The following is a 12,734-nucleotide window of genomic DNA, read 5'->3' on the forward strand; positions in this document are numbered from 1 at the left end:
TTAGCTGCCTGCTGGTAAAATGTCAAGCAGGCTTTGAATTAGAATTCTGTTTGGATATTTCCTGCTTGATTAAGAATAAAAAAGAACAAGAGAATCTGAACGGTAACTCATGTATGTAGTCATAACCACTTAGGTTCAGATCAGAAAATAAGGAAAGACCCCAACCTGCAGTTTAGACCCTTCTGGTAGAAGGCAGTGGATTTGACAACAAACAAACAAAAAGCTCACGTGCTTTCTAACTTTAAAAGTTGGGAAGAAAATAAATTAAAAAAATAATCAGAAAAATGGAGAGGAGTGTGGGTTTCTCCAGAGATGTGCTGACACTCACTTTGTTCTCTTTGGTTATCAGTCCCCTCCTGTATTCATTTATAGCATGGGCTTGCTCAAAGATTGCTCTCTCCATTTAAATCAGTGTGCATGTGAGGTGTCTTGGATGGTCTCTGGTGCAGTTGCAAACTCTCACGTTGGATTATGTGGTTGATTGCAGGTTGGTCTGGTTTACATGTTCAACCTCATCGTTGGGACAGGAGCCCTAACCATGCCAAAGGCCTTTGCGACGGCAGGGTGGCTTGTCAGCCTCGTTCTCCTAATGTTCCTGGGATTTATGAGGTAGGAAGTGAGTATGTGTCTTTAGGAGGTTGGGGGGCTTCACCTGGGTGGAGCTGTAAGGACAGTGCTAAGACTATTGCTGCTTTTCTGAGTGATCCAGTCGGTCTGCTGCTGGAGCGTTCGTCTCTGCAGTTGTGTTGCCTGTGGACCTTATTTGGAGGGACGCTTTTTCTGACTGCCAGCAATATGGTACTGCATCCCATCTCCTGACTGATAGGAAAGATGTTTTCTCGAGTCCAGAGTCTTCTGGGACCTTTCTCTCAGCTTCCTTTTTTGACACTGTCCTCCCTGTGGGTACATCCCATGCTTGCCTCTGTCATGGATCAGTTTCCCAAACACTAACTAAGTCACAGCTGACACAGGTTCATTTCTCTGCTTTGTGGCTTGCAGATGTGATGCAGACCTGTTATGTTAGTTTTCTCTTGGCTTTTGGTAATGCTCTGGGCAGCTGCAAGAGTGTCAGGAAAACAAATTACTGTATAGCCAGGCCTGTCTTATTCCCCTCACACACCTTTGCTGCTTGAAACCTTGGAGCCGGTCTCATGATTTTCACGCTGGCTGGCCATGAGCTTCTGCCCAGATGTCTCCTTGCTGGAGCAGCAGGTGGAGCTGAAGGCTGTTGATACAGCACTGATGTCTAAGTAGTTATTAATAGAATTGCCATCTTCTGTCGGACTGTGAATCCCTGCTTGCTTTTAAAATAAAGTAAAATAAAGTCCCCTCCTGCGGTTTGTAAGAATGGAATTTAGAAGTTCCTGTCTTGTTGGTAACCAGTTCTGTCAGCCAGAATGTGCCTTTGATTTGGAGGCAGTGCTTTTCAGATCGTTAGGTGCTGCTATATAGAGGTACTGTACAGTCAGTACTGACAGTAGTAATGCTTGTAAGTTGCCCACCTTGGAGCTGTATGCTGCAAAGGCTTCATAAAATGTAAACTGTGGGAGCAACTGTGAACTTTGGAAGCAATTCCTTTTAGATGCGTTAGTTTAAAAGCGTAAATTAAGTATATGAAACTCGCCACTACCAGACAGTCCTTCAAGGTCAGTAGAAGCGCACAAACCTCCAAACCTGCATACCAAAACTGCACCGGATTAAATTGAGAAAACGCAGCTCAAAGAGCTACATGCCTTGGGAGCTGCGTTGCGCTGTTGCTTTTGTTCTGGTGCTTGTGACTTCCTCTTGCCTGCTGGGGACCCTTCAGGCCAAGAAAAGTCTATGCGGAAATTGCTACATGTGCCTCAGGACCCAGCTGCTTGCTTTTATTCTTGCAAAACTAACCTCTCATTTGAGCTTGATAAGTGAGTCCAGTTCCTGAAACAGTGAGAAAACACTTAAAGCCTTAAAAAAAAAATTGATTTTGAGGTTGTGGTGGTTTTTTTTTTTTTTATTATAGGCCTGGTTTTAGCTGAGATAATGATATTCCTGCCATTGGTGGCTCTTGCTGTCTCCCTGGACAGCTTTTCCCCTGACCTCCAGCAAAGTGTATTTGCATGCATGTGTTATCTGCCCCTTGGTCTTGTATCGCTGCTTTGCTTCGGATGCCATTTGTAAGATTCTTTAAGGACCACAGGACCTTTGCCACGCAGCCTAATAAATAAGCTTTGCAACAGTACTGTGTTAGTTGTACGCGCCCTTTTAACAAGAAACACTCAGATGGTGCCTTCCAGGTATCTGAAGTGTTTTCTTATATCTGAAGGCATCTTATGTTTTACTATATTTTTTGGTCTACTTGAATACCTTAATCTAAAGGACAGAAGGGTGCAGCAAACTGAGATGTAACACTACCAAAACTACAGTGTGGGGTAGGGGGGAGGTGGTGAAAAAGTTGGTCTTGTTTGTTTGTTTGCTCCTACAAACACATGAGAATAATTCTCTGTCTCTGTGCAGTGATAGTTCTTGACTACTACTGATGTCAATTAAATTTCTATCTCTAGCTATATGACTACAACCTTTGTGGTAGAAGCCATGGCTGCTGCAAATGCCCAGCTGCGATGGAAGAGAATGGAGAAACGCAAGGTTTGTGTGGAGTTTAATTTTGTCCATTTTGTCTTGTTCTTTTATCCTGTAGGACTTGCCTGAGATTCCTCTGCATCTTTGCCTTGCCTCATTAGTAACTCTAAAGGAATAAATTTCTACTGTACTTAACTTTGCTATATTAAATATGGCTGTTAGTTCCCTGTAGGGTTGCTCATTAAAGACAGGATTTTCTGCTCCTGCTTTGAAAAATCTCTTGTGCTGTTCACATTTCTCACTGATTGTGCTCTCCTTGCCCAGAAGCGCTACACAGTGAATGTGGAGAGGTGGCAGCCAATATATTGGTGCTGTTTGGAGTGTGCTGAGGTCTATAAATCCTTACTGATCTCAGGTCATTTAACTGAGACAGGCTAGAATGTCCTTGCTGCCACTTGGGCTGTATCCCAGGGAGTGGACAGTCCTTGCTGTAAAATTTACTTCTGGCTTCTTGGATGTTGGCTTTAGTGGCTTTTCTGGATCAGTGCAAGGCATAATTGTTTGTACTGATTTAGATCTCTGCCTGTATGCTAGTGGGTTGGAGTTATGAGATAGAAGTGTCTGTTAAAGGCTGAGAGAGCTGGGACTCTTTAGCCTGGAGAAGAGAAGGCTGAGGGGAGATCTTATTAATGTTTACAAGTATCTAAAGGGTGGGTTTAAGGAGGATGGAGCTGGACTCTTTTCAGTGGTTCCCAGTAACAGGACGAGGGGTAACGGGCACAAGCTGGAACATAGGAAGTTCCGATCAAACACAAGAAAAAACATTTTTACGGTGAGGGTGACAAGCACTGGAACAGGCTGCTCAGGGAGGTTGTGGAGTCCCCTTCGCTGGAGACTTTCAAGGCCTGCCTGCATGCAGTCCTGAGTAATGTGCTCTAGGCAATCCTGCTTTAGCAGGGGAGTTGGACTAGATGATCTCTAGAGGTCCCTTCCAACTCTGAAATTCTGTGATTCCATGGTTCTGACTGGCTAAGACTGTATACATTTGGATTTTTTACCAGTTCTGCAGATCTACCAGAAATTTAACTTCCTTGTGCCACCGATCACTGCATGAATTGGACACTCTTGCAGTGTGTGAGACCTGCTAGGACAGCAGAGCCTGTCACTGTCTTTAGCCTGTTCTGCTAGTGCCCTCTTCTGCTCTCCACAGCATCCCAAGCCCGGGCCAAGGGCTTCCTCGTATTGCCTTTGTGTGCATGTCCTGCCCATCCCTGTTTGGGACCTTTGAGTTTCTGGAAGTGAGAGCGTGACAGTGGTGGTGCCAGTGCCACAGCCTGTACTGTGGGTAGCAGACACCTCAGCAGTGGTCTGGTCTTTTCTTCCAGGAGGATGATGAGGATGAGGATTCTTCCTCTGGAGTATCTGACAGTGATGTTCTCCTCCAAGATGGCTACGAGCGAGCAGAGACACGACCCATCCTGTCAGTTCGTAAGTACCCAGTTCATGCTTTCACTGGATCCAAGACCCCTTCTCTGCAGACAGCGTCCCAGTGGGCTCCAGCAAGTGGAGCAGGACCCTTCTGTTGAATTCACACTCAATTCCATGTGTTCACATCGCAAAGTCCTTAGCGCTTGCAAGATAAGACTCATTGAGAATTCAGTTCAGCCTCTGCAGTCTGATAAAGATCTTTTCCTTCTAGGTCACTAAGATGAGAACATCTTACTTTGAAAACACTTTTAAACCAACTTCAGCAGAGTAATTGGACCAGTGACTCTGCAGCTTTGGAGTCATACATACTGTCCTTCAAACTGTTGCTAGAGCTTCTTGAGTGTGTTCAGATAGTCTGTCCTCCAGGGTTATTAGAGGGGCTTGTTGAAACCCTTCTCTTTTTCAACTTGCAGAGAGACATGGTTCACCCAATATCTTTGAAATCACTGAAAGGGTGGAAATGGGCCAGATGGCTTCCATGTTCTTTAATAAAGGTACGTGATTCACGTTTTCAGAAGTCCCTTCAGTCCCCCTGCATGTGTGTGTATGGCTTTTCCTTACGTTTGTGTGCTTCTCGGTGCGGGTTTGCCTCCTGAGTTTGTAATGGTTCTACCCAAAAGTGTCATTGCTTCTCTCTGTGGACTGTGGTCATGCCCCTATGTAGTGTTTCTACAGAGAGTATTTATGGGCCGTAACCTGCATGAAGGGGAAGATGCTGTGATTGTAGCAGAACTAGCCAAAACACTGCAGATTGTGGGCCCAGGTTTTTTGAGGCAGGTAGGTGTAAGTCAGTGCCTTTTCTGACTGCCCTTAACCTAACTGCGAACTGCATCTATCTTCTGATCTTTGCTGTCTAAAGCAGTAGAGCCCAGCTGTAGTGTTCGCTAGTTCCATCTTGGTTGTAGCATTTGAGAATAAGGTGTTTGGGCCCTCCTGAACTCCATAAGTATCAGTCTGAAGAAGAGACTTCTGGGGAGAGCTTCTGAGAATTGCCAGTCTGGGGAGTCACCAAGAGAGCTTCTGGGACAAGGACTGCTGAAAGGGTCCCTGGTGTGCGTATGATAGGCAGATGTCTTGTGGTTTTGCTCTTAAATTCTCTTGTATGCCAAGGAAAAAACTTGTAATCATACTGCAATAACGCCATGTCCATTGCTGTATACGATAGAAATGCAAACTACAATGTTAGGTATTCTGAAACTGGTAAAACAGTACATTTGAAATGCTGTGCAGAGCCAGAAAATCATCAGACACCATGGTTGTGCAGTTTTGAGCCTGTCAGGCCTCATTTCTTGTGGAAAGTGACACTTTTTCCCGTTCACTGGCCACTTCACAAAGACGCAATGGGCTGGTTTTTTCCATTACAATTACATCAGCTTTATGCCAGTGTAAGACTGTTGCCTCTGAAGGAAAGCTGGCCTTAAGGAATGAAGATTCTGTGAACTATATTATTGCTCATTTTAAAGTCCAATTGAGAACTTTTTTTATTTTCTTGTGCCTCTTCTGGGCCGTTTTAGATTTAAATGATTTAGGACTATCAAAATAATTCACCTTGGATCAGGCTGCCACTTTTCTAGTCACAGAGGAGGAGAGGTGATGTGAGTGTGGGTTGGAGACTCAGAAATGTTTTTTTCCTAGTCTTGCCTGCAGCGCTGGGTTGCTCTGACTTTAGGCAAGTTTTCTTGCTTGTATGCTTTGCCATCTGTAGAATACTGTGGACACCTCCCTGTCTCTCGATCATCCTCTGGGGAGGAATATATATGAAGTGCTTTGGGAGCAAGTGCCGTATAACAGAGCTTAGCAGCATTGCTGAGCAGCATCAGCTGTAGATGCCTGTTCCGCTGCAGGAGGGCTCAGGGAATCACAGGAGGCAGAGTGCTCCCACGAACAAGTTCTGGAAGGCCCCTGCTTCACAGGAGGAGATGGTAATGACCCCTCAAGCCAGCCAGGTGTTGGGCAGTTGCCTTCTAGACCTCTCTGCCTTGCTGCTGGCTGCTGCTCAGCCAGTAGAGGGTGCTGGAAATGCATGTCCTCTCTCCCATCAGGCACTGAGGTATGCTTCCTAGCGAAGTGATATAAACTGCTTAGGACTCTAAATCTTAATCCCTCTTCTTAATGTTGCTTTAGCCAGAGTTATCTGATTTCTGTGTTAGGGATCCTCCCCAGGACCTACTCGGCCCAGTGCACAGGGATGAATCTCTCTGCAGGAAGGCAGCTGGAACAGCCACAGACTGTAGCTCGAAACAACTTGTGACTTCCAGATGAGATGAGGTATGCGCAGTGAAGGGTCTGGGGCAGCTGTAAGTCTTTTGCTGCTTTCCCTTCCCCTGTGCTCAGCAATGAAGCTCCATCCTTATGCTGTTGATGGGTCCTTGTTCAGAGACACCCTCTGGTCTGCTGACTGGTTGCAGAGAGAAGAGACGAGTGCCTCCCTCTGCAGATCCTTGCTGAAGTGCTTCCTTCTGACAGTTGCACAGAAAGATCTTCAATAAAGGCAGTTGCTCAGTGACCAGTTGCTACTGCCTAGGGCTGAGAAACTGGCCCACACTTGGGAATTCCCGGCTTCAAGCACCAACCTCTGCAGTTTCACAGTTAGCAAAGGTCTGGGTGGGGTTTTGCTCACAATATACGAAGTACGGATCCAAACCAAAGGTGTCTGAGGGCTTTACAGCCTTCAGCAGGAAGGCTGGTGGGAGCTTTGCAATAGACCTCAAAGCCTCTCATTTCTAGAGAGTTCTCTGCTCCTTTCTCTTGACTGATTTTTATTTTCAACAATCTGACAGGAGTTGAATCTGCAGTCTTGGGTGGTAAGCTGGGGATAAATCTCAATTTCGGACTGTCTGGTTTCTTAAAGGGAGCTGCCTTAGGTTTAGGCTGTGAAGGGCCTGTATACTCTTTCAAAAGAGCTGGCTCTGAAGAACTGCTTTTTTTATTTTTTTAATTTGTGATGTTGGGTGCTTTCTTCTGGGACCAAGCAGTCATTTATTGCAATAATGGATTCTAGGCACATCCATCATACTGTTTCTCCACAGGAAGTCATTGATTTTTTTTTTTCCCGTTTTGTGTCCAGTAATGAAAGTATTGATCAGGGAGGGTCTGTAGCAGGTTATAAAAGAACTGACGCTGAAGTCTTCCTGCCTTCAAGAGGACGAGTTTGGGAGAGGACTGTCACCTGGACTTCCCACAGATAGAGAAGCTGGCACTGGAATGGGGGTATAGTGTGTGCTGGTGGGTTCCTGCTGGTGCTGCTGTGGATTAGCTGGCCGTGTTAGTCTTATATTGTGTGTGGGGGGGGGTAACTGACGCCTGAGATCAGTATCAGATCCCCAAAACAGAATCTATATCTGAGTCTGTCTAGTCCTGTGCTTAGTGTGTCTTGCAGCTTCTGTGCTATGTCAGATACTTGTTATAATCATCAAACCTTTTAATAGGAAATTGGAGAAAACTGGTAGGTAGCTTGTTGCCGTCTTCAGAACAATGCAGAGCCTCCTCAACTGAAGCCATCTCAAATCTTTCAGAGGAGGAAAACAAGGGGGAACTATATTAAATCATCTGACAATTTTTACAAGATCTCCATTTGTCTGTTTAGACAAACCAGGAACAACTCTAGTATACTGGCTTAGTGTGATGCTTTACAGAAGCAGGGAAATTTTCTTGCTACTTACCCAATACAGCCCCCCCCCTTTTTTTTTTTTGTTGGAATGTTTTATGCTAAGTATGCTTAGCATATTGAATTTATTTGAATGAAGGAGAACACCTGTTAATGTTTCCTGACATCCAGAGATCCAGGGGCAGTATGATGGCAAAACATGGTAAAACTTTGGGGCATGCAGACACTGTAGAAATATCAGAAATATTCCTGTAGTAACGCTCTCCCTGTCTGATAGTTGTCACACACGAGGCTTGGAGATGTGAATTGATTTGCCCACGCTGCATTAGAATTAAGCATCATGTGGCATCGCAACTTGAAAGTATGGGCAGGTTCCTTGAGCTGTTTTCCTCCAGTGTCAGCTTCCTAAATGAAATAAATTTGAAGCTTTCTTTTTTTCTGTAGCTCAGCTGTATCTCAACTAAAATATGGTCCAGTTTGTTTTTCCTTGGTGAGATTTATACTGACTCACTTGGAAGAAAAGAATCCTGGGGTCTCATCAAGCATTTCTTTATCCCTGCAGATTTTAGCCCTCCGCAGCAATGTTGTGCTCCAGTAAGGCTGTTCTGTGCACCCAATTAACTTGTGTAAGATATTTTTTCACCTCATAGGTGAAGGCAGGACAAGCTTAAAAAAAAAAAAACAAACCAAAAAAACCCCAGTATGGGCCAGAAACAGCATACAGTGTGGCACTAGGGTGTTAAGAGGGCTGCAGAAAGAGTTTTAAAGCTTTGCAGGTTTGAACCTTGGCTCAAGTTGCTGATGGTAAGGAATCAAAGCAGCTCTACTTCAACCCTGTGCAACCTGAACTCTGCGGGGCCACATTCCTAATGTGAAAGTCCTGCATGTTTGGAAGCAGAGGGTTTGGAATCGCAGAGGACTAAAAGCATTTTCTCTCTTCATTTCACTGTTTGTCAGGCTGCGCTCACACCAAGTCTGTGAGCATCAGCTAAATGTTTGCCTGTGGCTGTTCCAAGCTGACAGCTTCATCTGGCAGATGACTTATGTGAGACCTGTTGGTCTGGGCCAGTGACTGGAGGATGGGCTTGAACCAGAGGGCCCGGTGTCAGGGACAGATGTCGAAGGAGGCAGAGTTGAGCTCTGAGGCACCTCGTGTCCCATCAGTTCCCATGCTGTGGTTAAGTTCCCTAAGCTGCTGATGTGACCCTTGGGCGGAGTTTGCAGAAAGAAGTAAACTATGTAAGAGGATGGTGATTTATTTTTAAGACCTTGAAAAACATTTGTGTATTTGAAGTGCAGGGTTTATTACAGGGTTCTGTACAATATTTCCTTTTCCTACAGTGGGTGTCAACCTCTTCTATTTCTGCATAATTATCTACCTCTATGGGGACCTGGCAATCTATGCAGCGGCTGTACCGGTCTCTCTCATGCAAGTGACCTGGTAAGTGTGCTTACCGCTGTGGGGCTGGGTGCTAACAGAGAAGAGAGCAGGCTTTTGGATTTGATGGGGTCATAAGTCTGACTGGGATCAGCTCTGCTTTCTGAAAAAGAGTGGAGAAATGGCTCAAGGACAGCTCATCACTTGTGGGTGGGAAGGTGAAGTTGTTTTATATTCCCCACGCGAGTGCCTGCTGCCTGCCTGAAAAGTAGCTGATCTGATTTCAGATGAGTCCTCAGGTGTGAAGTACTTCCAGCTTCACTCCCCATCCCTGGAGGTGTTCAAGACCAGGCTGGATGGGGCTTTGAGCAACCTGGTCTAGTGGGAGGTGTCCCTGCCCAGGGCAGGAGGATTGTATCTAGATGATCTTCAAAGTTCCTTCTAGCCCTAACCATTCTGTGATTCAGCACCTTGCAGACATGGGACTTGTTGCTCAATGCCTGTTGGTATCAAACCTATGGTTTGATTGCCATACTCTGTGCAATATTTTACCTTCTCTGTCTTTTGGGGTGAGAGCTGAGAGGTGTGATGCTTACCAAGCCTGTGACTAGCAAGTGGTGACATTATATGGACTTGGCTCTCGACTGAGACCAGTTCCTTTCTCAAAGAAATAGATAATGAAAGAGATTGGTTTGATCAAATCTGTGCTGGGCTGGATTTGTACTCATGACTTGAAAATGGAAAATTGCAGTGATCCATAAATGACCTAAACCTGATAGCTTGATGACCAAATGACCAAACTTGTAAATAACTGTACGCAATCCAAGAATTTGCCTTTAAATGTATGGTACTCTGTGACTTGCTGTGTTAAACAGTCCAGAAAATATAAGGAGAAAGGGTGTTCAGGGAGGGAGGGGAGAAATGGACACTTCAGGTCTCTGATTGTTCCTCTTTGTTGAATACAGGAGAGGGGAAGACATCTGCTAGGAGTTAATTACTGTCTTTTGTTTCTCCCTCCTTTCCCAGCAGTGCCACTGGCAACCATTCTTGCAGTGTTGGAGATGGCACAAAGTATAACGATACGGACAAGTGCTGGGGGCCAATTCGACGGATTGATGCTTACAGGCTGTATCTGGTGAGTTTCTAAAACTGGGATGACCATTATTTCCATTTAAACTTTACTTCTGGTGCGGAGGGATTTTTTCCTGTAGAGATGATGTGGTTCAAGTAAACAACAGAGGCATGAAGCTTATGGTTCATTCTGGCCTTATTGGCCAAATACCTCCTCTCTATCCTTGGTGACACGACACTGTTTCAGTTTGGTGGCCGTCAGAATAATCCTTATAATTTTGAGTTTAAGTAGAGTTCTGTTCTTCTTGTTGTGTAGTTCTGTATTCCTTAAGCAGGTGATACGTCCATGCCAAAGGGTGGAGTTTTTTTTCAGTGGCTGACTAAGTAATTGTAGCTTTGAGGTAATTGCTGGCAGTATACTCGAATATATTAAGCTCTCTTGAGTGCATTCTTCATGTGAATAAAACTGTTTATGCTGCAGGAGAAGCTGCTTTTTGAGAGATGATGGAAACAGCCCACTTAAACAACATTCAGTGCTATATGCTGCTTTAGTAATAGCTTTCTGTCTAGTTTAGGATTGTCTATTGCATCTGTTACTGTGCTGTGGTTCTGCTGCGAAACCAAGGTTTTTCCCAAAGGATGATAAACATTGCTTCTCTTGAGCTTGGGGAGAGTTGAGCGCTCATACCTGGAGACAGATGTCAGTAGGGCAAAATGAGAAGAGGGAGGTGTGGAGGTGCTGCAGAGCGTGGCGTCTGTTAAGTGTCTCGGTGAGAATTTTAAGGAAAAGGAGTGAAGGTGGTTGTGTGTCTACAGAGGAATTCAGGGGCAAAGGCTAGTTGCAGCAATTTTGCAGTTTAGTGCATTTTGGACCTGCAGTGGATCACATCCCTGAGTGCACTTGTTCCAGCATTATTGCAAAAGTAAGAGCTGGGCCTCCGAAATATTAGTGAATGTCAAAGCCTAGTTAATTATTTAAGAGAAATATTATTGCTTTATTAAATTGTGTCTTGGTCTGTTTCTTTAAAACTTCCAGAAGATTGAAGATTTCCTTCCGGAATTTCAATAACTCTCCCTGACCCAGCAGAAGGAGCTAGTCAGAAAAGGCAGGCATGCATTAATTACTGTCTGCATCTCTCAGATATTATGTCTATAATTCATGAAGATAATTGTTGTTAGGACTTGAAAAATTAAAAAATTAAGACTGTGTAAGCATTAGACTTGCTGTCTGTGTACATAACTCTCAGAGGAGCTTTTCCCTCTGCTTGTCTTCTCTTGTGGATTTGGAGAATAAATATCTGCAAAGTCTTTGGTGGTTAATCCTTCCCTGCTCAGTAATTGAGATGAGGGTTTCAGTGCTTTTCTCTGCTCCCCCTTGGAAATAGGAAAGGATTGTTTGTGGAAGAATGTACTGGTCTGTGGTGGGTTACTGGGAGGGGGGGTGTCCCAAAATCACTGTGTTCGGGAGACTGCTGGGTGTCAGCATTATTGTCTCTGAGTTTTGGGGTTTTGCTAAGGTTTCTCATACTTCTTCCTGGATGAGTATTGGGAATAAACTGGGACTTGTTCTACCTCCAGCTCTGCTGGTCCCACTCTTTGCTCGACCTGTGTGTTTTTATTCTCCAGAAGGCAGAAATGATGATGTCTTCCCTAGAGAGGGATAAGGGATGTAACGATTTATAAAACATTCAGACCCACAGCACTGACACTGTCTTCAAGTTTAGGCTGCCTCTGAAAAGTCTGTGCTGGTTGATGTCTTCCCCTGCTGTCCTGTTTGCAATGTGGACAGCCAGAAACCACTAGTTAGAACTCTTAAATTTTCTGAGAGAAACCTGGGGATGGGAGGGCAGGGGTAGGAAGTTGCTTGACTTCAAGCAAAAACATTTAATAGCAAAACACTGTAACTATCTCTCTAAACTTTGTCCAGGCTTCTTGTGTATAGAAATGGAGTCTTGGACATGCAAGAAAAGATGAAACCTGCCTGTCTGAAGGGGAAAAGGCAACATGAAAGTGAGGAGGGGTGAGATGCATCAAGAGCATAGCTATTCTCTTGGTCCCAGGAACTTGCTCTGTTTTCTTGACTTCTTTTTTGAATACTTGCTTGTTGGAATAATTCAGGTTCCACATTTCAGTGGACAAACAAGGTCTATTTTTGCAGGCTAAGTTCCCCTGTGGCAAGGGGACAGATGGACACTGCGATCCCAAAAGAAAGCAGCTGAGTTTTTGGATCAGCCCTTTTGTCCTAGATGCCTGCCTTTTAGTTTTCTCTCCTTGTCTTAGCACAGTATTTAGGTTTAAGTGGCTTTTAGGAGCAAGATGGGTGGATGTAATTGGAACCTCTTGCCTGTTCCAGTGAAGCAGGTCTCTGGATGTAGTGCTGTATTTCTTTCTCTGTGCATGGCCCTACAGAAAGCCTTTTTTGGACTACCAGGAGAAATAATCTATTTGAGGTTTTCTGGGAAGATGGTGCCAATGGGAGCTCTCCTGTGCCAAGTACCACTAGTCTGCCAAAGATCTGTGCTGCCTTCCTCCTGTCGACTCTCTCTCTCAATGCTACGTCGTCTTTTCAACAAAATCCATTTCAAACATTGACCCTTCGAGCTAGGGGTGGAGAGAGGAATAATGAGTGATGTA

At 44.7% G+C, this 12,734-nt stretch overlaps 1 protein-coding gene across 4 annotated transcripts in view; it reads left to right on the plus strand.

The window, feature by feature from the left end:
* Positions 1-12,734, plus strand: part of TMEM104 (transmembrane protein 104) — a 45,889-nt gene that overhangs the window by 3,077 nt on the left and 30,078 nt on the right. For 3 of the 4 annotated variants that reach the window (XM_063352254.1, XM_063352257.1, XM_063352255.1), the window contains exons 3-8: positions 488-609; positions 2,541-2,622; positions 3,942-4,044; positions 4,458-4,538; positions 8,993-9,092; positions 10,056-10,164. In XM_063352254.1, coding sequence (XP_063208324.1) covers positions 488-609; positions 2,541-2,622; positions 3,942-4,044; positions 4,458-4,538; positions 8,993-9,092; positions 10,056-10,164 — 597 coding nt within the window. The remainder of the gene's footprint in view (positions 1-487; positions 610-2,540; positions 2,623-3,941; positions 4,045-4,457; positions 4,539-8,992; positions 9,093-10,055; positions 10,165-12,734) is intronic. The other variant, XM_063352258.1, reaches the window with a different exon arrangement.

This window comes from Chroicocephalus ridibundus, chromosome 14, assembly GCF_963924245.1.
Source record: "Chroicocephalus ridibundus chromosome 14, bChrRid1.1, whole genome shotgun sequence".
Classification (NCBI taxonomy): Eukaryota; Metazoa; Chordata; class Aves; order Charadriiformes; family Laridae; genus Chroicocephalus; species Chroicocephalus ridibundus.